General features: G+C 45.3%; 1 protein-coding gene across 4 annotated transcripts in view; it reads right to left on the reverse strand.

The window, feature by feature from the left end:
- Nucleotides 1-3,607: 3,607 nt before the first annotated feature.
- The window catches only part of LOC144511210 (retinaldehyde-binding protein 1-like), a 79,387-nt gene continuing 56,460 nt past the window's right edge, over nucleotides 3,608-26,534 (reverse strand). For 2 of the 4 annotated variants that reach the window (XM_078241305.1, XM_078241306.1), the window contains 7 exons: nucleotides 21,913-21,958; nucleotides 19,438-19,566; nucleotides 13,293-13,497; nucleotides 10,690-10,868; nucleotides 6,472-6,630; nucleotides 5,327-5,437; nucleotides 3,608-3,942 (listed from right to left, as the gene is read on the reverse strand). In XM_078241305.1, coding sequence (XP_078097431.1) covers nucleotides 3,784-3,942; nucleotides 5,327-5,437; nucleotides 6,472-6,630; nucleotides 10,690-10,868; nucleotides 13,293-13,497; nucleotides 19,438-19,566; nucleotides 21,913-21,924 — 954 coding nt within the window. In that variant the 5' untranslated portion in view covers nucleotides 21,925-21,958 and the 3' untranslated portion in view covers nucleotides 3,608-3,783. Of the gene's footprint in view, nucleotides 3,943-5,326; nucleotides 5,438-6,471; nucleotides 6,631-10,689; nucleotides 10,869-13,292; nucleotides 13,498-19,437; nucleotides 19,570-21,912; nucleotides 21,959-26,534 lie in introns of all 4 variants that reach the window. The other 2 variants (XM_078241304.1, XM_078241303.1) reach the window with 1 other exon arrangement.

A 26,534-nucleotide genomic window follows, 5' to 3' on the forward strand; every position in this document is an offset into this window, starting at 1 on the left:
ACATTTCTAGGTGCTTCACAGAAGCATCTTAAAGCAGAATTTGTCACTGAGTCACATAAAGAGATATCAAAACCGTTAAAAGGCTCGGTCAAAGAGGTAGGTTTTAAGGAGTGTCTTAGAAGAGAGGGAGACAACTGGAGGCACAGCCACTAGTGGCGGAATGACTATAATAGGGGACATTTATGAGACTGGAATTGGAGGAGTGCAGAGATTCTGTTGTACTGTGGAGCTGGAGGAGATTGCAGAGATAGGGAAACAGGAACTATAGATTAGGGGAACTTTAATTATCCTAACATAAACTAGAGGCTATGCACGGATTTGAAAATGAGGATGAACATTTTAAAGCTGAGGTGCTGCTTAACTAGAAATCATAGAAACCCTACAGTGCAGAAGGAGGCCATTCGGCCCATCGAGTCTGCACCGACCACAATCCCACCCAGGCCCTACCCCCATATCCCTACATATTTACCCGCTAATCCCTCTAACCTACACATCTCAGGACACTAAGGGGCAATTTTAGCATGGCCAATCAACCTAACCCACACATCTTTGGACTGTGGGAGGAAACCGGAGCACCCGGAGGAAACCCACGCAGACACGAGGAGAATGTGCAAACTCCACACAGGCAGTGATCCAAGCCGGGAATCGAACCCAGGTCCCTGGAGCTGTGAAGCAGCAGTGCTAACCACTGTGCTACCGTGCCACCCTATAGGAATCAAATATAGGTCAGAAAGCGCCTGGAGGTATGGATGAATAGGACTTGGTGTGAGTTCAGACACAGGCAGCAAAGTTCTGGATGGTCTCAAGTTTACTGAATATAGAATGTGGAAGGTCATCCTGACATTACTTAACATCTAATTCTTCCTGTCCTAACGTCTCTCTTTCATCATCAAAGGAACACTGGCTTTGGTTGTCCTACCTTCCCCTCTTGTGGCAACAGGGACCTCAACTGTACCCAAACCATCGCCTTGATAAATGCAGTCCATTGTTCTGTTATAGTTTTGCCTACTAATTGTTCATCCAGTTTACCCAGGACAAGTCTGCTCTCAATCCACTAGAATGGCCGTCCTTCAACTAAATATTTCTACTCTCGATTCCTCCTTGTCTTTTTCCCATAGCTAACAGAATCCTCATGACACAATGGCCGGAACTTTACCACCTCGCCTGCCACGGAATCAGAGTGGCCGAGGGTCCGACAATGGAAATCTCCATTGACCTCAGGCGGGAATTTCCAGTCTCGCTCGGAAACCATAAAATCCCGCCCAATGATCACTGTTCCCTAAATGCTCCCCTACTGACACTTGATCCTCATTGCCCGCAACCAGACAGAACAACCTCTTTCCTCCTTGGGGCAAAAACAAGAACATTCTCCTGAACACACTTCAGAAACTCATCTCCCACTCCGCCCTTTGCACTGTTACTATCTCAGTTTATGTTAGGATTATTAAAGCCTTCCTTTATCACTAATCTATAATCTGTTACATCTCTGTCATTTTCCCGCAAGTTTGCTCTTCTACCTTTCCCATTAGTTGGTAGCCAATCGAATAAGCCAGTGGGACAACAGTACCACTACTGTTTCCTAACTCAAACCAAATAGATTCTGTCCTTGACCTCTCCAGGATATCCTCTCTCTCCAGTACATTGTAATATTTCACCATCCCTCCTCCTCTCTTTCATTCCCTATCCTTCCTGAACACCTCGTATCCAGGGATATTTAATATCTGGTCCTGACCATTTTTTTTGAGCCTAGTCTCTGCTATCGTCACAGCATCATATTGCCATGTGACTATTTACACCTGCAGCTCTCCCACACCCTGTGCATCTGCAGACATGCACTGTAACTCTGAATTAGATTTTTAAAATATATTCATTCATGGGACATGAGCATTGCTGGCAGGCCAGCATTTAGAAAAAAGAACAAGGAACAGGCCCTTCGGTCCTCCAAGCCTGCGCCGATCATGATACCTGCCTAAACTAAAACCATATGGTCTTATGGAGTCCATATCCTTCCATTCCCATCCTATTTATGTATTTGTCTAGCTGCCCCTTAAATGCCGCTATTGTACCTGCTCCAACACTTCCCCAGGCAGCGCATTCCAGACATTCACCACTCTCTGTGTAAAAAACGTGCCTCGCACATCTCCTGTAAATTTTTCCCCACACACCTTAAACCTATATCCCTTAGTACTTGACTTTTCAACCCTTGGAAAATGCATCTGACTATCCACTCTGTCCATGCCACTCATAATCTTGTAAACTTCTATCAGGTCACCCCTCAACCTCTGTCATTCCAGTGAGAACAAACCAAGTTTATCTAACCTCTCCTCATAGCTAATACTCTCCAGACCAGGCAACATCCTGGTAAACCTCTTCTGTACCCGCTCCAAAGCATCCACATCCTTCTGATAGTGTGATTCTGGCCGTCACACTATCAGTGTGCGGCGTGGTAGCACAGTGGTTAGCACTGCTGCTTCACAGCTCCAGGGATCTGCATTCGATTCCTGGCTCGGGTCACTGTCTGTGTGGAGTTTGCACATTCTCTTCGTGTCTGCGTGGGTTTCCTCCGGGTGCTCTGGTTTCCTCCCACAGTCCAAAGGTGTGCAGGTAAGGTTGATTGGCCATGCTAAAAAAATTGCCTCTTAGTGTCCTGAGATGCATAGGTTAGAGGGATTAGCGGGTAAAATATGTGGGGGTAGGTCCTGGGTGGGATTGTGGTTGGTGCAGACTCGATGGGCCGAATGGCCTCTTTCTGCACTGTAGAGTTCTATGATTCTAGGAATTGTACACAATATTCCAAATAAGGCCTAAGGTTTTGTACAGCTGCAGCATGACCTGCCAAATTTTTATGCTCAGTGCCCCAAATTATGAAGGCAAGCATGCCATTGGCCTTCTTGACTACCTTATCCACTGCCGCTGTCTGTGATCGATGGACATGTACGCCCAGATCTTTCTACATGTCAATACTCCTAAGGGTTCTATTGCCCATCCCTAATTGCCCTTGAACGGAGTGGCTTGCTAGTCAATTCAGGGGGCAGTTCAGAGTCAACCACATTGCTGTGGAGTAACATGTAGGCCAGACCAGATAAAGATGGCAGGTTTCCTTCCCTAAAGGTTATTAGTGAACCAGGTGGGTTTTTCCCCACAATCAACAATGGTCATCAGTAAATTCTTAATTCCAGATCATTTTTTAAATTGAATTCAAATTCCACCATCTGGCGTGGCAGGATTTGAACCCGGGTCCCCAGAACATTAGTTGAGTTTCTGGATTAATAGTCCAGCGATAATCTCACTGGGCCATCACTCAGTATTTCCTCTTAGTTCGACCTCGCCTAATATCCATTTCACCAATTGTTCAAGTTTAAGTTTATTGTCACAAGTAGGCTTACATTAACACTGCAATGAAGTTACTGTGAAAATCTCCTAGTCACTCCGGCACCTGTTTGGGTACACTGAGGTGACAAGATGTGATCAGGTGATGTATATGTAAATGCAAACCTGGCTGCATTTATTAAAATACTGCTGGAGCTGCGTTTTGCTTGTCATAAAAAATCTCTTTATTGCTAATTTCACATTTCAACAACAGGCAATAGATTCGTTGCAACTTGGGCCTGCCATGAAAACACCAGTTACGTACAGGAAACGGAGTGAATTCTGAAAAATTCAGTTTGTGCGATACAGTACTTTAAGTAGACAATTCTTTTTTAAAAAAAACCACCTTGAGTGTAATAACTAGCCTGTTTACCCTCACTATTTGAGGCTTTCTTCAACACCGCTTTTGAGTAACTAAAGGGCAGTATCTTCTGACTCAATGCTCGGACCAAGGATTTTGTCAGCAATCATTTTGCCGTCGTATTTGGGCAAAATACCTCCGAAATCTTCAGGGAGAATATCAGCATCAATCTCCTTGAAAAAGTCTTCCAGCTCCTCGCCATGGATATAAACCTGTGAAGAAACAGTTCGTGTTTATTCCACGTCCTGAGCAATCCAATTGGGCAAAAGATTGCAGCAAATAAAATCACCGCTAAAGGGCTAAATTATCATAGAATCCCTACAGTGCAGCAAGAGGCCATTCAGCCCAATCGACAATACATCTTACCCACGTTTACCTATCCCCATAATCTCATGTATTTACCCCGCTAATCCCCTTAACCTACACATCTAGGGACACTAAGAGGCAATTTAGTATGGTCATTGCACCCTAACCTGCACATCCGGGTGTTCCAGTTCCCTCCTACGGTCAATGTTGGAGGGAACTGGAGCACCCGGAAGAAACCCACGCAGACACAGGGAGAATGTGCAAACTCCACACAGACAGTCTCCCAAGGCTGGAATTGAACCCGGGTCCCTGGCGCTATGAGGCAGCAGTATTAGCCACTGTGCCACCGTGCCATCCCCAATCAAATGAATAATTTAATCGATAATTAAAAGGATAAGCAATTGTATATTAGGTATGTAGGGCACATGTTCAATTGATGACACAATCTGCAATACCTCTTAAGTGGCACAGTGAAAGTGGTAAATTTGCCGCAATCTCTGATGCACAATTGCTGTTATTTTACAGATTAGTTTACTCTGATTATAAAACCCATAAATCATTCAAATGCATTCTGAATAGTTTTTGCATCTGCCATTTTCCCACTCTGTAACTGAAATTGCTAATACCCACTGTGCATGCTTGAATAGAATTTAAAAAAACATTTCCAAATAGCATGATTAAATTTATCGATCTTATTTGTGTCTTTTAATGTTTATATGAAAGTTTTTATTTGAAAGTTATAGTTGCTTTCCGAAACATGGGCATGGATTTGATAAAAAAAGAAAATGTTAGATAAACTCAGCAGGTCTGGCAGCGTCTGTGGAGAGAGAAACAGAGTTAATGTTTCGAATCCAATATGACTCATATAGGTGTAGGAGGGTCATATGGACTCAATGTTAACCTGCTTTATCTCTGCACAGATGCTGCCAGACCTGCCGAATCTATCCAGCATTTTCTGTTTTTATTTCAGATTTCCAGCATCCACAGTTTTTTGTTTTTATTATGGATTTGATATATTTGCCAAGAGTTGTCCAGCTTGGTTCCCATCATCTCTATCAGTCCCTTTTTTCTCCCTGGAACTCTTGAGCCAATTTATATTGCCTACTTCAATAATATTCCTGAGTAATTTATTCTCAAAACCTAGCTTTGATCTCCTGAGACTGGAAAGAATTTCAGAACTTATTTGGAGTTTTTGAACAAAGCATTATGGAGCAATTCTTAATAGGACTTGAAGGCAACAGATTGGAAAGATGCTTAAAGGTACAGTCGATGTCCTTTGATTTCACTAACCCTCTCCAGCAGCTTGTTCTTTAAGAAAGGCTTGACAATGTTGTAGGTTGTGGTGAAATACCAAGGCTGATGAATGAAGTATACAGCTTTAAACCGAGCAGGGAAGGAATCCTGAACATTCAAAAAACAGAACAGACATAAGACAATTATACTTTCCTCACTATATTTGTGTTGATGTCTTCGGATATGGCTGGTAGATAAGTGCAGAACAACACCAAGACAATATCCCAATGCTTAGTGCCCAGTGTTTAGATCCTTTGAAATCATTTGACCCCTGCTGATTTGGATTCTTGAGTCCAGCCCAACTGAAGCCTGTTTGTCAAATGGGGTGTAATTATAGAATTCCTACAATGCAGAGGGAGGACATTCAGCCCATCGGGTTTGTACCGATTCTCCAACAGAGCATCATAACCAGGCCCACCCCCCTGCTCCATTACCTTAACCCCACGCATTTATCCCACTAACCTACACATTTTGGGACACTAAGGGGGCAATTTAGCATGGTCAATCCACCTAACCTGCACATCTTGGGACTGTGGGAGGAAACCGGAGCACCCAGACGAAACCCTCGCAGACACGGGGAAAATGTGCAAACTCCACACAGGCATCCCAAGGCCGGAATCGAAACTGGGTCCCTGGCACTGTGAGGTAGCAGTGCTAACCACTGTGCCACCATGCCACAAACATTTTGGTTGTCTCCCCACCGAGTCTGCAATTTCGGCTGAGCTGCTCTGGGGAGGTGGTGATTGGAAGTCTGGGACTCCCCGAGGAAGAGGAGGAGGGAAGGAGAATCATCGGCCTTGAGTGCAAGCTCCTCCTAGTGGCAAATTTGGAGCAGCACTGGTAGAAACCCCTCAGCTCGGGGGAAACAATGGAGAGCCAGTGAAATGGGGAGAAATTAAGTTGGCCCACAGAACAATGAGGATAGAGAGGGAGAATAACAGGAAACGTAGTTGCAAATTCTACCCAAATAGACTCAAATGACGCAGCGGACTCGATGGGTCAAATGGCCTAATTCTGCTCCAGTGTCTCATGGTCTAAGGAAGACAGAAACAGGTATAGGCCATTTAGCCCCTCGCATCTGTTCTGCTTTGACACACATGTCTCAAGATCATTCCCATTGGTTAATGGCAAGCTACACTCACCTGAAGCATGTCTACCATTTTCTTGAGCTCTGAGGGTTTGATGCCAGAAGCTTGATTCATTGTAAATCCCTTAAAGTTTTCAATGATGCAAAATCCATTAATCTGTGTCTCATCATTCTCTAGAAGTTTCTCCAGAATCACACAATAAGCACGAAGGATCTAATAATGAAGAGAGCTGTTACAATCATCATCTGAGTCATGTCTCCAAAAGAAACACTTTATCTAGTGGCCCTACCGCTACGGCCATAAGTGGGGAGGGGGCAAGCCCGTTTCCACAGGCAGTGGGACCCACAGCGGCATTTACTTGGGGGTAACCAATTAACTGGCTGCTACCAAGGCTGCCTTTTCTGTTAAAGAGGACCAGCAACTCAGCAGCACCACTGGTGGCCACTGTTAGGATTGCACCTAAAGAATGGCGGCCTCAAAGTCAGGAAAGTAGGGTCTGGTGGTGCCGGCTCAGTCAGGTGGGTTGCAGCTAGTATTGTGAAGGGAGGAGTGGGTTGCTAAGGGCAGCCACGCTGATGCTGAGAGTGGGGCAGATGGCAGCAGCTATTGCCAGCAGGGACCCCTCCGTGAGCCAGAGAGTGCCTGAAAAGGAGCCCACCTCCCCCCACTCTATAGTCAAGCTGTAGTAAAATACCAGCAGAGGTGGAAGGAAGCCCATTTGTTCTATTGGGCTCCTGGTGGGAAGGCTGTCTGCCATCTTTCCTGCTGCTGGCAAAATGACATGGCAATGAGGCACACACATTAATGAGGTCTTAGATACAATGGCAGTGACATTTTTGTTTTGTAGATCCCCTTCCACTGCAAACCAGCTTAGCTCCTAAGTTATAACATTGGGGAACAGGTCCACACCAAGCAATGGCTTAAAATATGGAGGCCATTTACTCCTAGCACCAAAAGAAAAAATGCTGGAAAATCTCAGCAGATCTGGAAACATCTGTAAGGAGAGAAAAAAGAGACTTCTAACATTTGGGTTCAAAGCTAGGAAGGTCCAAGGATCGATATCAAGTCTGTTAGTCGACTTCAGCCAGGTGGAAAAGAGGGGAGTCACATTTGGCCTCTCTGCCAGAGGAATTGGCCACGTTTTGGCGATTTGAATGTCCTAGGTGGATTAGGCTGAAGCTTGGGATGTGAGAATCCATCCACAGCATTCAGTCACTTTGGGATTAAGCCTGACAATCCCACTCAGAGATTCCAGAGTTTGGAATGGGGAAGGGTCCTACAACTGTCATATAAAAGCAACTTTCTGCAATTGGGGTTGAACAGAAGCGCATTGTTAAAGATGCTATGCCTATGGTGGAGTGGGTGCTTGATTCTGATATTGGCTCCCAAAATAGGCCTTTTGGCTAAGATCAAGTGTAATATGGATAGGATGCTGCGCTTGGTTGAAGTCATTAGGTTACATTTAAGCTTCATTTGAAGCGATTTTTAAAAGCGGCATCTCGGCCTTTTGGCTAAGATGCAAATGAGATCAAGCCTTGGAGGAGGAGGACCTGCACTTACTCCAATCAGCTTGGCTCATGTAGATCAGGCCGAAGACAGGAGTGGAGGCCCTGTCTTGTCAGCTTGGATCGGGAATGTCTCAACTTGTTGAGACTCTGAGTTGGACTTGATTTGATTGAATTGGAATTTTAAAAAATTGGCTCCCAAAATAGCTCTGCTCTCCCACATAGATTCAGCCCCAGCAAAATCCCACAAAAGCAAACATTATTTCGGAGATCCCCTCCCATTCTATAATCCAAAACCCACTCCAGAGAATTCCAGACTAGTGTCACGGGAAAATTATCATTTATTTCTGCAGAGTCTGACCTGCCTTGTCTCTGGGTATAACTCCTGATTGGGTATAACTCCTGACTGGCTGTAATCAAATGTATGGTGAGGAAAAATAGACAGAAAATTAGTTCACCATTCTAAAAACGTTCAGCATTAAAGAGAACAGTGATAGAACTTTGGTTTCATCGCAAAAGACAATGGTACCAACCTGCAAGACCTTTTCATAGAATTACTACAGTGCAGAAAGAGGCCATTTGGCCCATCGAGTCCGCACCGACCACAATCCCACCCAGGCCCTATCCTTGTAACCCCACATATTTATCCTAATAATCCCCTGACACTAGTGGCAATTTAGCATGGCCAATCAACCTAACCCGCACATCTTTGGGGTGTGGGAGGAAACCGGAGCACCCGGAGGAAACCCACGTAGACACGGGGAGAACGTGCAAACTCCACACAAACAGAGACCCGAGGCCGGAATTGAACCCGGGTTGCTGGCGCTGTGAGGTAGCAGTGCTAACCACCGTGCCGCCCCTACTGTTGAAAGAAAGAGGAACTTTGTTACTAACAGTAAGAACAGTAACTCGAAACCAGCAGAATTCATTTGAACACATATACAAAATGATTTACTGAATGTGTTAAAAGACCTCCCAAAAGCTTTTGTGTCGCCAGATCTCCCAAGCACGATGATTCCAGAGTTCCAACATCCAACCCTTCAAAATACCCATTCTATAAACCATTCATGTTTGACTGCAGACACACTAAGAGTTTTAACAACACCAGGTTAAAGTCCAACAGGTTTATTTGGTTGCAAATGCCATTAGCTTTCGGAGCTAATGGCAAATGCCAGATGACGAAGGAGCAGCGCTCCGAAAGCTAATGGCATTTGCTACCAAATAAACCTGTTGGACTTTAACCTGGTGTTGTTAAAACTCTTAGTGTTTTTACCCCAGTCCAACACCGGCATCTCCACATCATGACTGCAGACACTCAGTTGGTTGTTTGAGCAGAAGTTATTGGTGTCAGGCTCTCTTCCCAGCATGGAACAGATAAGAAGGAGTTATGTCGCGACATTTTACCCGTGTCTCTTTCAGTCACTATGGGAACTGTCCCAATTGATTGCACCTGCAAATCTTCTCCATGCAAATCGGGGAACTGAGATGATCAGTGCACAGAGGAAGGGCACAATGCTGCAGTCATGGTCACCGTCGAGATTACTGCAAGCTCTCATGAGAAGAATCACAGAGTGTGATATCCAAATCAATGGGAACATTCCCAGAATCCCATGTAATAGCAGCCACGTTTGTTGAAATCACTATAAACCCAGGGGATAGGGCACGGTGGCACAGTGGTTAGCACTGCTGCCTCACAGCTCCAGGGACCCAGGTTCAATTCTGGCCTGTCTGTGTGGAGTCTGCAGGTTCTTCCCATGTCTGTGTGGGTTTCCTCCAGGTGCTCCGGTTTCCTCCCACACTCCAAAGATGTGCGGGTTAGGTTGATTGGCCAAGATAAATTGCCCCTTAGTGTCATAGTTGATTAGCAGCATAAGTACATGGGGTTACGGGGATAGGGCCTTTATGGGATTGTGGTTAGTGCAGTCTTGATGGGCCAAATGGCCTCCTTCTGCACTGTAGTGATGCTATGATTCTATGATTGTCAGGGTTAAAGCGACTTCAATAGAAGATGCCGGGACGGCGCTCCAATGCTCTGGCAGCACTACAATCCTGGGGCTGACCCTGGAAGACTTTCAAGTGTCAGGTGTCAGTTCACTGATTTGCCAACATTCAGGGCACCCACTATCAGGCCATAAAGCAATGGGGACCAGTTCCACCTACATAAAACTGCTGAAGGTCAAGCTCCCACTTTTTAAAATTCATTCGTGGGACATGGGCACGCTGGCTGGTCCAGCATTTATTGCCCTTCCCTAGTTGCCCTTGGAGGACAGTTGAGAGTCAACCACATTGCTGTGGCGCTGGAGTCACATGTAGGCCAGACCAAGTAAGGACAGCAGATTCCGTTCCATAAAGGACATTAGTGAACCAGATGGGTTTTTCCAACAATGGTTTCATGGTCATCGGTAGATTCTTAGTTGCAGATATTTTTTATTGAATTCAAATTCCACCATCTGCTGTGGTGGGATTCAAACTCGGGTCCCCAGAACAGTAGCTGAGTTTCTGGATTAATAGTCTAGCAATAATACCACTGGGCCATCGCCTCCCATTGTAGACAATGTCTGATTTTCATCAGCCATTGATGTCAAAGAAAAGGGAAGTCAGGTGGTTTTGATAATGATCGTTGGATTTGCAAGTTGTAAATTCTCCCTCTGGGTGTCCATGGATTTTCCAAGCCAATTCAACTGAGGAGAAGAAATAATTAGAAGAACAAATACACAGTTTTGTTTTTTGGAAAATGCTGAACGTTATTGAAGACAGGCTCTGTTACCTCATCAAAAGTAATTTCTTCGTAATCCCAGTTCTCAATGTTAAAGAGCAATACAACACGACCATACTTGTCTCGGCTTTGGAGAATGCCTGGGTAGCCTGCCTCAATAGTGCTGCGTACGGCCTCAGGTGTCAGGTTTTCAAAGAGCTCAGGGTATTGCTCCCGAAAACGGACATAACCTAGAGGAGAGAACAAATTGGAATTAATCAACATCTTTGCCTGAGGTCAGGACTTCGACACAGCAATGTTCAGCATTTGGAAACAAAATTGCTGATAGTTCTCTCGATCCCAGTTAAGCTTTTGGGGCCGGACAGAGATGACATGTCCCCTTTTCTCCGTGCTCTGCCACTTTTCTTTCGGCTCACGTCCAACCCTTGTCCCAGTTAAGTTTTTGGGGTCGGACAGAGAGAGGACATGTCCCCTTTTCTTCCAGTTAGGGTTCGGGTTACTGTTAGGTGAGAAGGCTTTTATTGTGATGTCTGTACACTTCTCAGATTGGGATCATTGTTTTTTTTTGCATTTTCTCATAAGGCAGTCACTAATAAATCCAAGAAGGAACTCAGGAGGAACGTCTTTACTCAGAGAGTGGTGAGAATGTTAAAATGAGACAAATAGCAGGGACGCAGTTAAGGAAAAGCTACGTCACGGAAAAATGCAAGGTTAAAGGTGAGATGAAGTAGTGTGAGTGGAGGTTTCATGTGGGGCATGAATATGGCATAGAATCCCTGCAGTGCAGAAGGAGGCCTTTCGCCCCTTCAGGCCTGCACCAACAACAATCCCACCCAGGCCCTAATCCCACATATTTAGCCTACTATATCCTCCTGACACTAGGGGGCAATTTAGCATGGCCAATCAACCTAAACCACACAGCTTTGAAATGTGGGAGGAAACTGGAGCTTGTGGAGGAAACCCATGCAGACATGGGGACAATGTGCAGACTCCACACAGACAGTCACCCAAGGCTGGATTTGAACCTAGTTTCTTGGTGCTGTGAGGGAGCAATAGTAACCGTTGTGCCACCGTGCCGGTATAGACTAGTTGGGCAAAATGGTTCATTTCTAGGATGCACATTGTATGTAACTCTTTGACTGATCAAACAATAAGCTACTGGAAAGTGGTAGTGTGTATGGAAGTTCAGGCTCACTGTCAGAACCACTCTCCAGTGCACAGATTATTGGCTAGCAATGCCATGGGAGATCATCTGGTTTTAATTATTTGGTCTCCCACTTATTGAAAAGATGTGTTTGCGTGTTGTTTTTTTGTTTGTGTGTCTGCATTTTCCCCTCTTCCTAGTCTCGTATAGTTGTTTCTTGCTTTGTTTGATCATTGGACAATGTCTGCCTGTGTCTAATGAACAGTGAGATGAACCTTCAGATTGAGGGGCCACTAATTAATCCAGAAAAGCTCCACTCTCCCATGCCGAAACTCTGAGTCTCATCAGGAGTAATTACTCCACAGCAGACATAAGAGACCGGTCTGCTCTTTAATGAGCAACTTCTGAGCCACTAGTGGCTCATCTGCTGTTTAGGTTTCAATGAAGGGTCAAGACTTAAGCTCGGACCTTCCACAGAAAGCAAAGCTATTCCTGGCTGCAATCCAACCTACAGTGTGTCTGCTGAGCTAGCCAGGATGAGGAAGAGGGACGGACAATTGCTCTTGTGTCCTTGAACGAGAGAGATGCAAAAGCCAAGTTCCTCCTCCGGATTGGTGGCTCTCCTGGGTGGTCTTTATACGATGTAGAGTTCAGATTCTGCCATTCACGATCAAACAGCCTCACAATCAAAGTACCATTTCAGCAAACCATGCCGAGCGGAAAAAGCTGGAAGGAAATCTGAGGGAACAATTGGCACAGTGTCAAAAGTTTGCCATCTTGCCCTTGGATGCATTGCTCTCTTAGTGCCAGGGATATTCGGAGCTAACTGGGGGAAAATAGCTTGAGATGGTCAATCAGGGACATGTACACAATAAAGCTCGGCACAACATCGTGGGCCGAAGGGCCTGTTCTGTGCTGTACTGTTCTATGTTCTAATATCATCTCAGTGACTCATTTAATACTAAACCTGCGTTTCATTGGTTGTGCAGTTTAAATGATGGCTGAATTGGGGCTGGGCACTGCACCAATCAAGAATAGCTTGAATGATGTTCAACCACAACAGGAACAAGTTGACCATCCATTTATAGTGGAGTGGAAATGAAGCAGTGAAGATAGAGCAATTCACATCAGTGATAGCGTGGCCCCTTTGAAGGGCAATTGTTTGTGGGTCCGAGGGCCCATAGGAAAGAAGCGTGTGAATCTCAGCGTACTGGGTATCAGGGCACAGGTCATGGTAGGTAGAGCTTGCAATGAGAGCCTAGGAATCGCTGGGACTAGACCTGTATCTGTATTGAGTTTGTTTGTATATGGTTTTAACTATCGTTCAATAAATCACTGTTATGATTCAAGGCTTCCTTGTCGTGAAACCCCGCACTACAATAACATCAGATACCACTGGTCAGAGAATTGGTCAATGTAAATCAACTTTGGGAAGTATGTCTAAAATGTGTTAATGAGCCGGATCCCGACACCTCCAACTCCTCTTCATCAACCCAGTTTCATTCCTCACCTTTGAGAAGATCGTAAGCCCTTTTCACATCATACTTTCTTGCTCTAACAAATCGCAGGAAGAAGGAATCATCCTTGTCCTTTGTCTTTTCAAGCACAATCTTGCAGAACTCCTCTCCAGCGTCAGCCGATTCAAGAACAAGTTTTTGAAGCTCTTTTACACATATTACTCGTTTCTCCTCTGTCTCATTCAATTCATCCTTAGCCTTTGGAAAGAAAAGAAAATCGATAGTCATTATTCGGAAGTTGGCAGCATCTAAAGCCAGTACAGGACTGTATAGAAACAGAAAATAGAAGCAGGAATAGGCCATTCGGCCCTTCGAGCCTGCTCTGCCATTCATTTTGATCATGGCTGATTATTAAATTCAATATCCTGATCCGCCCTTCCCCCATATCCCTTGATCCCTTTAGCCCCAAGAGCTATATCCAATTTCTTCTTGAAATCACACATTTTGGCCTCAACTACTTTCTGTGGAAATGAATTCCACAGATTCACCACTCTCTGGGTGAAGAAATTTCTCCTCACCTCAATCCTAAAAGGTTTACCCCTTCACCTCAAACTATGACCGCTAGTTCAGGACTCCCCCACCATCAGGAACATTCTCTCTGAATCCACCCTGTTGGAATTTTATAAGTTTCGATGAGACCCCCTCTCACCCTTCTAAACTCCAATGGATACAATCCTATCTTTTAAACTCCAATGAATACAGTCCTTCCTTCTAAGCTCCAATGAATATAATTGCAGAGTGGAAACAAATGGGCTTTCTCGTGCCTACACCAAGCGGGAATTCCTGATCGCAAACGATCTAGAATGGAACTTAAAGAGGAAAAGGCTAAATGGGTGATGAGTCAGTCTGTGCCTCTCTTGTGCACTACCTAACGAACAATTTTGCCTCTTAACAGACCACTGACCTATTGTTCGGAACAGTTTAAGACTCTTAAAAGAGGGAGAATGTTATGACAAAATGGAAAAGGTAAACTGACATTTTAAAGTTCAGTTAAGCAGTTTAGCAATCTTAAAAAAATAATGGCCGGAATTCTCCCAGCATGCTGCATTGCTCGAGCAGCACAGCGGCTGGAAGACATAGACCTTTAGTGGGACTCGCAACCAGTTAAGTTTATTTATTAGTGTCACAAGTAGGCTTAAATTAACGCTGCAGTGAAGTTACTGTGAAAATGCCCTGGTCGCCACACTCTGGTGCCTATTCAGGTACACTGAGGGAGAATTTAGCACGGCCAATGCACCTAACGAGCATGTCTTTGGACTGTGGGAGGAAACCGGAGCACCCGGAGGAAACCCATACAGACACAGGGAGAATGTGCAAACTCCACACAGACAGTGACCCAAGCTGGGAATCGAACCCGGGTCCCTGGTGCTGTGAGGCAGCAGTGCTAACCACTGTGCTACCGTGCTGCCCCCAGCCGATCACGAGTCTCCCAGGCCCTTTTGTTTCATGTAATCAGCCCCATGCTGGAAATTGGTGTGGGACTGATTAGCCGGGAGAGGGTTCGCACTAATGGCATTTACAACTGCTCCCCACTAACGGGGAACAAGCAAGCTCACCCTGTTGGTGGGGACAGAAGGCACTGAGGCCTCCTGAAGGAGGTTGGGACAGTGGGAAGGGTGTCCCTTGGGCAATGCAAACCTGTGCCAATCTGGCACCCTAGCACTGTCCACCAGGCACTAGGGAGATTGGGGCTAGTCCGGTTGAGGGGGGCAGGGGTCCAGTGGGCCAGCGATCAGGAGGGGGAGGTCAGTGATTAAGAGGTTGGCGATGGAGGGGCTAGTGCACACACCCCCACACTTTCCGGCGTGAATCTCCCTGAGGCACTCTGTGAAGCACAGAATGTCGGAGATTTGTTCAGGTAAGAACGCCCCAAAAATCAGGTGTGAAAATTTTCCGTTTTCCAGCCCGTTGGGCACTTGGTTTTTTTTTGGGGAGAATCCCGGCCAATATCTTTCCACTTATTGACAAAGAACTAGCACAGAACAGGACCAGTCCCAGGAATCTGTATTCAAAGCAGTACTAAATGGATTCAAAGTGGTTGTTATGTCGGGTCAGTACTCAATCAGAACTGTGCTGATGGTGTGGGTGTGTGAGTGGAGGGGATGGTGGGGTTTGTGGGGGTGGGTGGGGGGAGGCAGTGTGGGTGTGTGGGGGAGGCAACAGTGGGCGGGTGGGGGAGAATGCCACAGTGCGTGTGTTTGGGATGTTGAATGTGAAATACTTGCCCTAAGACGGTCCTGCCTACACTATTTGTAGCTTATCCACCACCTTCAGAACAAAATGGATTCTATGGCTGCACGATCTGCTCTGGTGGCTTGAAACATCACTGAACGGGAGATCATTATTATACATGGTTCCGTCCATTAAAGTTACTTGGTTGACCTTTGAACCTTTCATCATGTCAAACAGCACTCAGATAGACTGCTCCATGACACTTAAACAAAGCAGATGGCAAATGAAGCTCTAATCCTAGCTATTCCTGTCCTGTCTCTCTCTTGTTCTGACATAATGTGTGACCCCATTTCAAAGGATAATAAAGATAGTCCTGTTAAAGGGCAATTATCTGTGTAGATTTGACAGCAAACTGCTTGCTCATTGTATTACTGCCTAGTAGGTGCGAGATAAATCTTTCAGATTTCTACTTTGAAGGTCTTGGTGTCTTTTGAACTAGAGTTCGGGACTATAGGGTAGCTCGCAATCGCAAGCAACTAGATAAATGGTTGCAGCACTCTTCCCAAGATTGCTAAAACAAATTAAATCCAAAGAACTCTGCAGCCAACCTGGGATCTGGCGAAAGCCTTGCTTAGAGCAACTGGAGATTACGGGTTGGATTCTCCAACCTCGCCCGCAGCTGGGATTCTCCAGTCCCGCTGCAGTGAACGGAGATTTGGCTGAACGCCAAATTTTCAACTTGTGCAGGCGGCGGCGGCGGGGGGGGGGGAATGAATGGCCGGAGAGTTCCGGCCTATATACTGGTGTGTTGAATGACAACAATTCCAAATGAGTCAAGCCTCGAGAGAATTACGTTGAAACCAAAAGAGAAAATGCTGGAAAATCTCAGTAGGTCTGGCAACAACTGTAAGGAGAGAAAAGAGCTGACGTTTCGAGTCCAGATGACCCTAAAAGGCATAGAAAGTGGGAGATATTTATACTGCAGGGTGAGGGAATGAAAGATGAGTCATAGCCACAGAAACCAGGGGAAGAAAGCTGCTAATGGCAGTCCATGGAGAGAATAAAGGGTGTGTATGGCCAAACAGCAAAGAAGCTGAAATCAATGGGTAAGCTGTGACAGGTGAAGATGTAGAGTGAGGGGGGAGGGGGGGGGAACGGGTGGGAGAGAGGTAAAATTTAGAAAAAGGGGTGAATTGGGAGAAAAGGTAAGGAAAGGGGGATAAAGGAGGGGGAAAGAGTGGGGAGGAAGAAAAATGACGAAAAACAATAAAGAAATAAAAGGTAGAGAACAGTAAAAAATTAAATAAAATGAAAACAAAGGGATCAAAGTGGGGTAGAGCTAATCATCTGAAACTGTTGAATTTGATGTTGAGACTGGAAGGCTGTAAAGTTCCCAGCCGGAAGATGAGATGCTGTTCTTCCAGTAGAATTATGTTGAACTGGGGCCGGAATTTTCCAGCCATTCATGCCGGCGGGATTTTCCCATCCCGCTGCAGTGAACGGAGATTTGGCTGGGCACAAATTCCCCGATTTCGCTGCAACGGGAGCGTGCCATGAATAGAACATAGAACATTACAGCGCAGTACAGGCCCTTCGGCCCTCGATGTTGCGCCGACCAGTGGAACCAATCTAAAGCCCCTCTAATCTACACTATTCCAATATCATCCATAATAGAATGGCCAGTAAGATCGCACCCTAAGAGTTAATTCCGTTGCAATGGAGCCACAATGTTAAATCTCCAAACCATCGGTCACTTCCAGGTGATGGACAGCAAAACCGAGCCTGCCCATCTAAAGGGATTATACAAAATCCATTCCACTCTCACACCGGAAGGAACTTGAACACATTTTAAAGATACTTTAGAAGAAGCAAAGAAAATCAGGAACGTCCAATAAGTGAAACAAGCTGGATAGTCAGAGGTCTGTCTATCCATGGGGATTCCTTTCCCACTGATAAAACAGAACAAACCAGCAACTTAAAGCTCAACTAAATTTCACCACGATATCACTTAGAAAATTAACAGTGCAGAAGGAGGTCATTCAGCCCATCGAATCTGCACCGACCACAATCCCACACAGGCCCTCTTCCCATAACCCACACACTTACCCTAGCTAGTCCCCCTGACACTAAGGGGCAATTTAGCATGGCCAATGCACCTAACCCGCACATCTTTGGACTATGGAAGGAAATCCACGCAGACACGGGGAGAATGTGCAAAGTCCACACAGACAGTGACCCAAGCCGGGAATCGAACCCAAGTCCCTGGCACTGTGAGACAGTAGTGCCGCCCCTAATATTATCTTGCAAATGTTTAAAAATGGATCCAGTGGAGGATTTGTTGGGCAAAGATGCCTGGAGGAATTCAACGCCTCTTTGTGTGCACACGTGAACCAATATTTCTACATCTGTGCAGTGCATATAATCATATCGGCTGTGTTTGTGTATATGTACATATTTATAGGTCTGGGTGTACATGCTGTGTCTGTGTGTAAGTTAATATAGAATAGGATCAGAGAATCCCTACAGTGCAGAAGGATGCCATTCGACCAGCACCGACAACAATCCCACCCAGGCCCTATCCCCGTAACCCCATGTATTTACCCAGTTAATTCCCCTGACACTAGGGGCAATTTGTAATGGCTAATCAACCTAACCCGCACATCTTTGGACTGTGGGATGAAACCGGAGCACCTGTAGGAAACCCACACAGACACGGGGAGAAAATGCAAACCCACGCAGAGGGTCACCAGAGGATAGAATTGAATCTGAGTCTCTGGTGCTGTGAGGTACTGTGCCACCATATTGCCCTTATCTATGTCTGTACTGTACCAAACAATAGCCTAGTACTAGTTGCCCATTTTGAAGTTCAGAACATGTTCATTTTCTGATCAAGCATTTGAAATTCAGTTGCTGTTTTTAAATACCTAAGTCTTTAAAACATCGGTATCCTTTTCAATAGAGTCCAACTTGGCTGAATACGGGCTGTACAAATTTTTTGTTTCATTCATTTTGGCTTCTTGGACTTTGTGATGAAATACTTTAACTTGGGAAACCTTGTCTTTTTTTTGTATAGTGAGTTTATTACTGCATGTTTCTAATTATTAAATCCAACAAAGGTGCCTCAGAAGACACAGCTTCATGCCAGAACAGAGGCACTTTATTTTGTTTTCAAAAGCAAGGTCTCAAGGTGGTGAAAATGGAGGAGCAGGTCAGACATGGGCTGTGAATTCTTCATAAAAGCTGCAAAACATCCCAAAATGCAGCATGATATCAGCTGATTTAGCCAAGATCTCTGACTGATGTAACAAACTACAGGAGTGCACCTGGGGCGTCGCTTAAATCCAATTCAGGGCCCCCTGATTCCGACTGACTCCAATTTCCCCAAGGCTTCTTAATGCCACAAAAACAGAAAATGCTGGAAAATCTCAGCAGGTCTGACAGCATCTGTGGAGAGAGAAGAGAACCAACGTTTCAAATCTGGATGACCCTTCGACAAAGGGTCTTTTCTCTCTCCACAGATGCTGCCAAAATTGCTGAGATTTTCCAGCATTTTCTCTTTTGACTCCTGCCATTGGAAATGAGATGCGTGGACTCCCTCCAGGATTATGCAGCTTACCAGCCACCTAGCCTCTCCTACTGGTTCCATTAAATGCCATACCACATCTCATTCCACTATCACCCCAATGCCTTACTTTTAAAATTCTAATCCCCGTGTTCAAATCCTTCCAGTGAGATATTTCCTTATCTCTGTAACCTCCTACAACACTAAAACCCTCTGAGACCTCTGCACCTTTCCAATTCTTATGTACATACCATTTGTGTGTGTGTAAAGAGTTGTCTTCACTGATGACCCAGAGAGCTTTGTGTACTGCCCTCGCCCACCCCCCACCCCTTCTTGGGGTGGTTGCTTGTTGTTGTGATCCGCTGCAAAGTTAACTCATTTTCAAGGAAGACATTGTCACTGACCTTCTGCTGTGTGTGGGGGGGCAGTGTCTCACATTTGCCAAACACCGGTCCATGATCCTTTGTGGTAAGATGCTCAAGTTTGTTGCGGAGAGCCTGCTCCTCCTCAGAAACCATCCGGAACGTTCCTGTCTGCTGAAGAACGAAAAGCGATGTTTACAACACCCTGCGCAGTTTAATAGTAAAATTATAAGCCACTAAATCAAAGTCACCAAACTCTGACGCATACGTTATCATTTTATGAAACATATTTTTCCTCAACAATTTCCTCTTCTTCTCTCTTTCCACCGCCCCACCTGGACATATGGGGCGGGATTTTACTGTCCCGCCTTCCATGGGAGTTGGAGCGGGAGGGACACGGACCATGCAAATGTCTGTTGACCTCGGGCGGGATTTTCCGGCGTTGGGGCCAGCGTAGCCGGAAAATCCCACCCATTGACTCTTTGCGGGATTATTACATATTACAGAGAATATATGGCACAGAAATTCATTCCATAATCCATGTATGTATTTATTCTCCACTCAAGCCTCCGCCAATCTTTTCCCATCAAAATCTATTATCGTAACCCTCTATTCTCTAGCTTCCTCATATGCCGGTCTTAACTCCCCCTTAAATGCACCTATACTATTCACTTCAACTGTTCCCTGTGGTAGCGAGTTCCACAAAGAACGTAAGAAGTAAGTGCAGGAGTAAGTTAGTAGATCCCTCAAGCCTGTGCCATCAGTCAATAGGATCATCAATAAATTAATCTGATGTCTCTTAACTCCACTTTCCTGCCTGTTCCCTTGACTCCCAATCAAAGATCTGTTCAACTCAGCTTTGAATATATTCAATGACCCAGCCTCTGAGAATTCCTCCTCATCTCTATCTTGAATGGGAGATGTTTCTTTGGGTAAAGAAGTTTGTTTCTGAATTTCTTGATGACTGTTTTATATTGATGACCTATATTAATGCTCTTCCTCACAAGGGAAGACATTTCCCCGGTGTCCACTCTGTCAAAACCTTTTCTAATTTCCAACCAACAGCCACTCCTCTGCACTGTCACTGTCAGTCCCACCTTGTAACCCAGAAGCACTGGCGCCTCTACTCCAAAGTGGCGATCAACATTTGGACCTTCTTAGTCTCTCTGATTCAGCCTCTCACTCACTTAACCAGCTGAGTCACTGAGAAAGCCAATCGTGGTACTTACATGAATTACAAATTTGGATCCTCATCTGACCTGATTCATGCTGTTAATAGATTTGTAACGGTGTGGAAATCTCTGATCGAGATCTGAGGGGGATAGCTAGGGAGTTGGATTAATTTGCTATAGACTGGTATGTCTACATCAGATTGCAACTCAACAAGCCTCCTTCAATTGCGTCTTCCAAACCCACGACCTCTACCTTAATGGAAGGACAAAGGCAGCAGATGCATGGAAGGAAATACCATCACCTGCATGTTCCCCTCAATGTCACTCATTATCCTGACCTGGAAATATCTCACCATCCTCTGTCACTGGGTCAAAATCCTGGAACTCTCTCGCTAGCGTTGTGGTGAGTGTACCTATACTACATGGAGTGGTTCATGAAAGCAGCTCACCACTAAGGGCAATTAAGAATAAGCAACAATGCCAGTAAAGCTCACATCCCATGCAAGAATTTTTTAAAGTCAGGATACATTCTCTATACCCTGGCTGTTACAGACATTTTGTAATTGAGGACTGCAGATAACTCTAGTTCGCTCCAGTACTGCCTTAAACATCCCCAGTGAGACCCAAATTGTTTGTACAGCTCATATCTGAGTCAATGATGTCTGGGAGTCATAGAATCCCTACAGTGCAGAAGGAGGCCATTCAGCCCATCGAGAATATGCCGACTCTCCAAAACAGCAACCCAATGTAGGCTCTTTCCCATAACTCCATGTCGTTATCCAGCTAATCCCCCTAACCTATCCTTTTTGGACGCTAAGGGGTAATTTACCATGGCCAATCCACTTAACCTACACATCTTTGGGCTGAGGGAGGAAACGGGAGCACCCGGAGGAAACCCACACAGACACGGGGAGAATATGCAAACTCCACACAGACAGTGATCCGAGGCCGGAATCGAACCCGGGTCCCTGGAGGTGTGAGACAGCAGCGCTAACCACTGTGCCACCGTGCCGTACCTGTCTTTTAGGTGGGTAGCATTCTCACTTTCACAGAGATTTCCAACGCCACTCACAATCCCTGCTGAGAGGTGTGTGGAAGCTCGGGAGGGTTTGAAATTGCTGCTTGACTCAGAAGCATACAGCACAAAACAAGAGCACTCAGCCCATTGTACCTGTGCTGTAGGCACTCTGAAAGTACAAACTAAAAGACACTCTTCCTTCGCTATTTTGCTGATTGACCACTGTGTTGACTGATGGGAGGTGCAGATGCAAATTCCCCACTGCACATGACAACAGGTTGTCTATTGATGTTATGAGATATGCAAAAAATAAATTTATGTACTTACAATCTCTGCCATTGTATCTCTACAGTTCCAGTCTTTGTTATAAACTCTGAAACAGAAAACAAGACAGGATCAGACAGTCATAGGAGCATATGGACATAAGTAGGCCATTCGGCCCTTCAATTGCTGACCCGTATCCTAACTCTATCTACCAGCCTTGGCTCCATAATTCCTACAATATCTAGCAACAATCATCAATTTCAATGGATATTGAAGAAAATGCAACACTGATTTGCATATATATGGCACAGTTAACATGGAAAAATGTATCATGGAGTGTGAGGAGGCAAGGAAGATGAGAATTAGCATGGTTTTATTTGCAGTGATGGGGCAAAAGGACTAGGTGACGTACAAGAGACCGGAATTGGCAGAATAATGGATTGTGGCAGTGAAGAAAGTTGCAAATTCAGGAAAGTGTGAGGCAATGAGAAATTTATTGGACTGGGAATTAACAGGGATTGGAGTGGTGGATGCATGCGACATTGTTCGGGATAGGAGAGTTGTTGAGGATGGAGGTTGGGAGCCAAAAGAGCATTGGAGCATTTGGATTGACAAAGGCTGACCCATTACTTCAACAACAAATGAACTGAGTGAGAGATAGAGACAGAAAAATCTGGAGGTGGAATGGTTGGTCTTTGCGAAGGAGAGGGTACGTGGCTCTAATTATGGGTGGGATCTTCCTGTTTGGCCCAAACTCTTTTGAGGACTGGACGTCATCTGCTCAGCTTAGTTATGAAGGTGGAACAAACAATCAGAGGAAATTTACAAGTGGGATTGAGGAGTGGGAATTTCGTTGGCTCTGATGCATTGCCGCACAAAGGTGTTACTTTTGGGGATGGGAAGCCATTATGGAGGAATTATGCAGGCTAACAGTAGGCGTATTAAGTTTAATTTTTAAGTTTATTTATTAGTGTCACAAGTAGGCTTACATTAACACTGCAATAAAGTTAATGTGAAAATCCCCTAGTCACCACACTCGGGTAGCTGTTCGGATACACTGAGGGAGAATTTAGCATGGCCAATACACCTAGCCAACACATCTTTCAGACTGTGGGAGGAAACCGGAGCACCCGGAAAAAACCCACGCAGGCATAGGGAGAACGTACAAACTTCACACAGACAATGACCCAATCCGGGAATTGAACCCGGGTCCCTGTGAGACAGCAGGGCTAACTAACCACTGTGCCACCGTGTCGGCCTATTCTTCAATAACTAAGTATTTAACATCAGGAGATGGAGAAGTCTTTTTTTTAAAAAACATAAGAAATAAGAGCAGACTGTTGTAGGAAATCAGAGCACCCGCAGAGAAGATGCAAACTCCAAACAGACAGTTGCCCAAGGGCAGAATCGAACCCAGAGCCCTGACCCTGTGAGGCAGCAGTGCTAACCACTGTGCCATCGTACTACCCATTCACATTCCCGCTGCCTCAAACAATTCATTAAAACCCCAGAAACATACCTGTTTTTGGAACGGTTCCTTTAGGGTTAACCAGCTTAGCTACTCAATGCCTGGTATCTGTACAATCCACCCATTGGCGCCTCACAGTTGTGTTCAGGTCCTATGAATATCCTAGGACCCCAATTAGCTTTTGTTTCGGGCAGAAGAGAGAGAATATGAATGGTTCCAAACTTTTCTAGCCCTCGACTAACCAAAGACAGTATTAAAAAGTGTTTTAACCCCTGAGTACTGTAACTGGCAGTAAATCTTTAAAGAAAGATCAATGTTTATGATTCAACACCTGAAGATATATATGTTTAACCACACCAACATGCAGTCTCACACACACACATACTTTAGAAGCGATTGTGATTACACAAGCATTCTTTGCCACACTTGGTTTTCCCTGTGATGTCTTGAAATGGCAGCATGTAATCCTTTCTTGTTCCACCGAAGAACAGTCTGGTGGTTTTAGGAAGGTGGATTAGCTGTTATTTATTATCCACAGTAGCAGATTTCTCTTGTTTCCTCCAATCCAGATGCAATATCAAAACCCTGGTCTGCTCCTTGAGGTGGAGAGGTCTCGGCCAAGCAGAATCTCTGCCGACTGATGCTTCTTAGATGGGATCTTGTTCCTTCCTGTTCTGGAAGTTTCTCCCTCCCTGCTCCAAATATAGGCCCTATTAAATTTCCTTATTGGAAATCCAGTTTCTGTCACGTCAGCTGAGCATCTTTGCCCATTGTCCTCACAAATGGTCTCTGATGGCTAGGCCATTGCCAAACAATGGGGTTCAGCAATTACCCATTCACATATCATTGTGATAAAATAGAGTTTCTTCACACCCATTCTCTTCATTCCTGCTCTGGAGTCAAAAGGTTGTAGGGTTGTGAGATCAGAACAAAGAACAAAGAACAATACAGCACAGGAACAGGCCCTTCGGCCCTCCAAGCCCGCGCCGCTCCCTAGTCCAAACTAGACCATTCTTTTGTATCCCTCCATTCCCACTCCATTCATGTGGCTATCTAGATAAGTCTTAAACGTTCCCAGTGTGTCCGCCTCCACCACCTTGCCCGGCAGCGCATTCCAGGCCCCCACCACCCTCTGCGTAAAATACGTCCTTCTGATATCCGTGTTAAACCTCCCCCCCCTCACCTTGAACCTATGACCCCTCGTGAACGTCACCACCGACCTGGGAAAAAGCTTCCCAGGGTTCACCCTATCTATGCCTTTCATAATTTTATACACCTCTATTAGGTCACCCCTCATCCTCTGTCTTTAATTATTTGGTTAAGAGCAACCATTAACTACAAGAAGACTCTTATGCGTTTTAATGACATCTCAATAATATGTCCAGAAAGATCGTTTCCATTTTAATCACTTTATTATTTAATTACTAGGGGGCACAGGTTTAAGGTGTGAGGGGCAAGGTTTAAAGGAGATGTACAAGGCAGGTTTTTTACACAGAGGGTGGTGGATGCCTGGAACCCGCTGCTGGGGGAGGTAATGGAAGCAGATACGATAGTGACTTTTAAGGGGCATCTTGACAAATACATGAGTAGGATAAGAATAAAGGGATACGGTCCTCGGAAGGGTAGGGGGTTTTAGTTAAGTCGAGTAGCATGGTCGGTGCAGGGTTGGAGGGCCGAAGGGCCTGTTCCTGTGCTGTAATTTTCTTTGTTCTTTGTTCTTTATCAAGAGTTGGGCGGCATGGTGGCACAGTGGTTAGCACTGCTGCCTCATAGCTCCAGGGACCCGGGTTCGATTCCGGCCTCGGATCACTGTCTGTGTGGATATTTGCACGTTCTCCCCGTGTCTGTGTGGGTTTCCTCCAGGTGCTCCGGTTTCCTCCCACAGTCCAAAGATATGCGGGTTAGATGGATTGGCCATGCTAAATTGCCCCTTAGTGTCAAGGGGACTAGCTAGGGTAAATGTATGGGGTTATGGGGAATAGGGCCTGGGTGGGATTGTGGTCGGTGCAGACTCGATGGGCTGAATGGCCTCCTTCTGCACTGTAGGATTCTATGATTCTTGTCCAGACATGATGATTAGCTCAGGGGGTCTTGTAGTTCCATGTTTATTGGCAGGAACTTCACTGCAGTGTTAATGTAAACCTACTTGTAACGTTAATAAATGAACTTTAAACTTTAAAAAAAGGAAAGAAAAGGTCACCTGACCTCTCAACTCCATTTTATTTTAAAGTAAAGTGTCCATTTCGAGTTTATACTTCATAAGTCCATACTGAGTGAGCATGACACATATTGGGCATCCACTCTGAACAGGTGGCTGTTCAAACTTGCCATGAGGAGGCCCCAACAAAAATGTCAGCAGGAGGAAGGGAGTGGGAATGGTAAATATTTCCTCACGATTTTCTTTAGCACTATTTCCCTTCCTGACAAATTAAGGCTTTCAAAACTGGGGCAATGGGGTCAGAAGCTCAGCTCAGATCAAACTGGACACCAAGATTGTGAACGATTTGGCTTAGGTAGGAAAGGTGACCAAGGAGGGGAAGGAAGCCAGTGGCAATGGTACAGATTTTGTGTGGTACGGGGCTAAAGGCTGACTTTGGTTTTCCAACTGGATGCCGCACAAGCAATCAGGCATCAGATGGCAATGTCAGGATTGAGGAAGGTAGGGCTGGATCATCAAAGTGCATGAGGAAATTCACCAGAGCTAAAGATGATGGGTGAGATTCGCCAGCCATTCATGGCAGCGGAATTCTCCTGTCCCACTGCAGTAAATGGAGATTTGACTCTCTGGCTCTCCCGTCCTCTCTGGCAGCGGCGGCGGGGCATGAACGGTTGGTGAAACCCACCCCATCCTTTTTTCGCTTTGGTGAAATACTTAACCTTACGAAGAGTAGCTCCCAAAAAGGCTTCCTTTCTTCAGCAACACACCTGTGAAGCAACTTAAGACCATAAGAAATAGGAAACAGGAGTAGGCCGTTCAACCCCTCGAGCCTGCTTCATTCAATAGGATAATGGTTGATCTCACATTCTTAATGTCCACTTTCCTGCCCTTTCCTCATAACCCTTGGCTCCTTGGGGTATTTTGCTGCAGTAAAGGCACTATATAAATGTGTTATTATTGTAAATACAGTGGCGATGCACAGTCGACAATGGCTATTATTGGAGGGTAGGGAATTAATATAATTAGAATAGTGTTCAATTGTAGGCTTGAGTGTCTGCT

This window comes from Mustelus asterias, chromosome 24 (assembly GCF_964213995.1).
Source record: "Mustelus asterias chromosome 24, sMusAst1.hap1.1, whole genome shotgun sequence".
In the NCBI taxonomy this organism is placed as follows: domain Eukaryota; kingdom Metazoa; phylum Chordata; class Chondrichthyes; order Carcharhiniformes; family Triakidae; genus Mustelus; species Mustelus asterias.